Source organism: Protobothrops mucrosquamatus, unplaced genomic scaffold (assembly GCF_001527695.2).
Source record: "Protobothrops mucrosquamatus isolate PMUCROS unplaced genomic scaffold, P.Mucros_1.0 scaffold_296, whole genome shotgun sequence".
In the NCBI taxonomy this organism is placed as follows: Eukaryota; Metazoa; Chordata; class Lepidosauria; order Squamata; family Viperidae; genus Protobothrops; species Protobothrops mucrosquamatus.
The window spans coordinates 12,928-14,493 of record NW_015386372.1 but is presented as its reverse complement, the minus strand read 5'-3'; the positions used below and the strand labels follow the sequence as shown (position 1 = coordinate 14,493).

At 50.0% G+C, this 1,566-nt stretch overlaps 1 protein-coding gene across 1 annotated transcript in view; it reads right to left on the bottom strand.

Moving 5' to 3' along the window:
* Positions 1–747, bottom strand: part of LOC107302892 (nurim-like) — an 8,479-nt gene extending 7,732 nt beyond the window's left edge. The window contains exon 1 of the mRNA XM_015832053.1: positions 583–747. Within this exon, the coding sequence (XP_015687539.1) occupies positions 583–736 (154 nt within the window). The 5' untranslated portion in view covers positions 737–747. The remainder of the gene's footprint in view (positions 1–582) is intronic.
* Positions 748–1,566: the final 819 nt, after the last annotated feature.

The following is a 1,566-nucleotide window of genomic DNA, read 5'->3' as shown; positions in this document are numbered from 1 at the left end:
GATGTGGATTTTCTGTTTGGGTTTATTATACCGTCAGAATTCAGCCATCGATAAGTTCGCTCAGGCAATCCATTACTGTAAATCAGTGTTTCTCAACCTTGACAATTTTAAGGCATGTGGACTTCAACTCCCAGAATTCCACAGCCAGCATTGCTGGCTGTGGAATTCTGGGAGTTGAAGTCCACATGCCTTAAAATTGTCAAGGTTGAGAAACACTGCAGTGTAAATCAAATCAAAGTCACGTAAGGGTGTGCATGCCCAGCCATAAATGTTTGGCAGCACCGGAGGAGCGTTCACTCATTTCTATTTACAGCCTTGCCATGTTTTCAAAGGGCCTCTGGGCGAAAAGCAAGCTGCAGCTCGAAACGTTGCAGCAGAGCACGCAAAGTAGTTGCAGCATGGAGACCTCCCTGGCGCTGCAACCGTATTAAGTCCCTATTTTAAATACACCTCAAAGGTAACGATTACTCGTTCTCCCACGGGAAGCCTTTCGATCGGAGAGGATCAACTCAAAAATCCCTCCACATTTCCCGACGCCGCACTCCAAATCGGAGGTCCTGCTTCGGGATCTGCCCTTCTTACCTGGATTCACGTGGGGAGGAGACGCAGCCCCCGCGGGCAGCTGCAAAAAGATGGCACGGAAGGAAATAAAACGGATCAGCTCCACGCCGGTCCCGAAGGTGAAAAGGAAATTGCCCAGGGCCGGGATCATCAGCAGGAACTGCAAAGCAGCCATGGCGGTGAGGGAAAAAAAAAAAAAAAAAAGAGCTTCTCCCGCCGCCTGGAAGGAACGCCCAGCTGCGGGTGGGGCTTTCCCCGGAATCCGCACGCCCTCCCGTGACGTCACAACCTGCGGCGTTCCTCCTCGGCCCCTCCCCGCAGCGAGAGGGCTTCCCTAGAACGCCCAGGCCCGCCTTTCTTCTAGTGACGTCACCTACTTCGGAGGGAGAGCCCTCCTGGAGGGATCACGTGACGTCAAGCCTATACGTTGTCGAATTCTGGAATCCGTTCGCTAAAAAAAAAAAAAAAATAACCAACCCTGCGTTCCCATCCCGGGATCGCGCCAGATCAAAAGCTGACGTTGCGTTTTTCCTTGCATGAGGGAAAAAAAAAAAGGAAGTGTAAATATAGAGCCGGTCGTTTTGTGTTCTTGCTGCCCAGAGAGATTTTTTTGTGATTTAGGACTTTGCTGGGCGTTCCCCCCCCCCCGCTTGCTTTTTAACCAGAGAATTCGCAGAATTCACCAGAGAATTTCCAGGTCGTTAAATGTCAACTATATCTTTATATACAGGTCCGACAAAACCAAGGAAGGCGTTATGATCCTCAGCAGGGGGCAGTAACGTCTAGCACAGTGTTTCTCAACCTTGACAAAAAATTCCGTACACCTGAAGTTGAGGGTCTTAAGGTGTCGGTCGTAACGACCGACACCTTAAGACCCTCAACTTCAGGTGTACGGAATTTTAACAGTTCCAACTCTTTGTGACCGGGTCGCCCTGAATAGGGTCTTACATAGGTCGACAAGGAAACCAACCCCTTTGGACTCTAAAGAACCTTCACCCTTTTTGG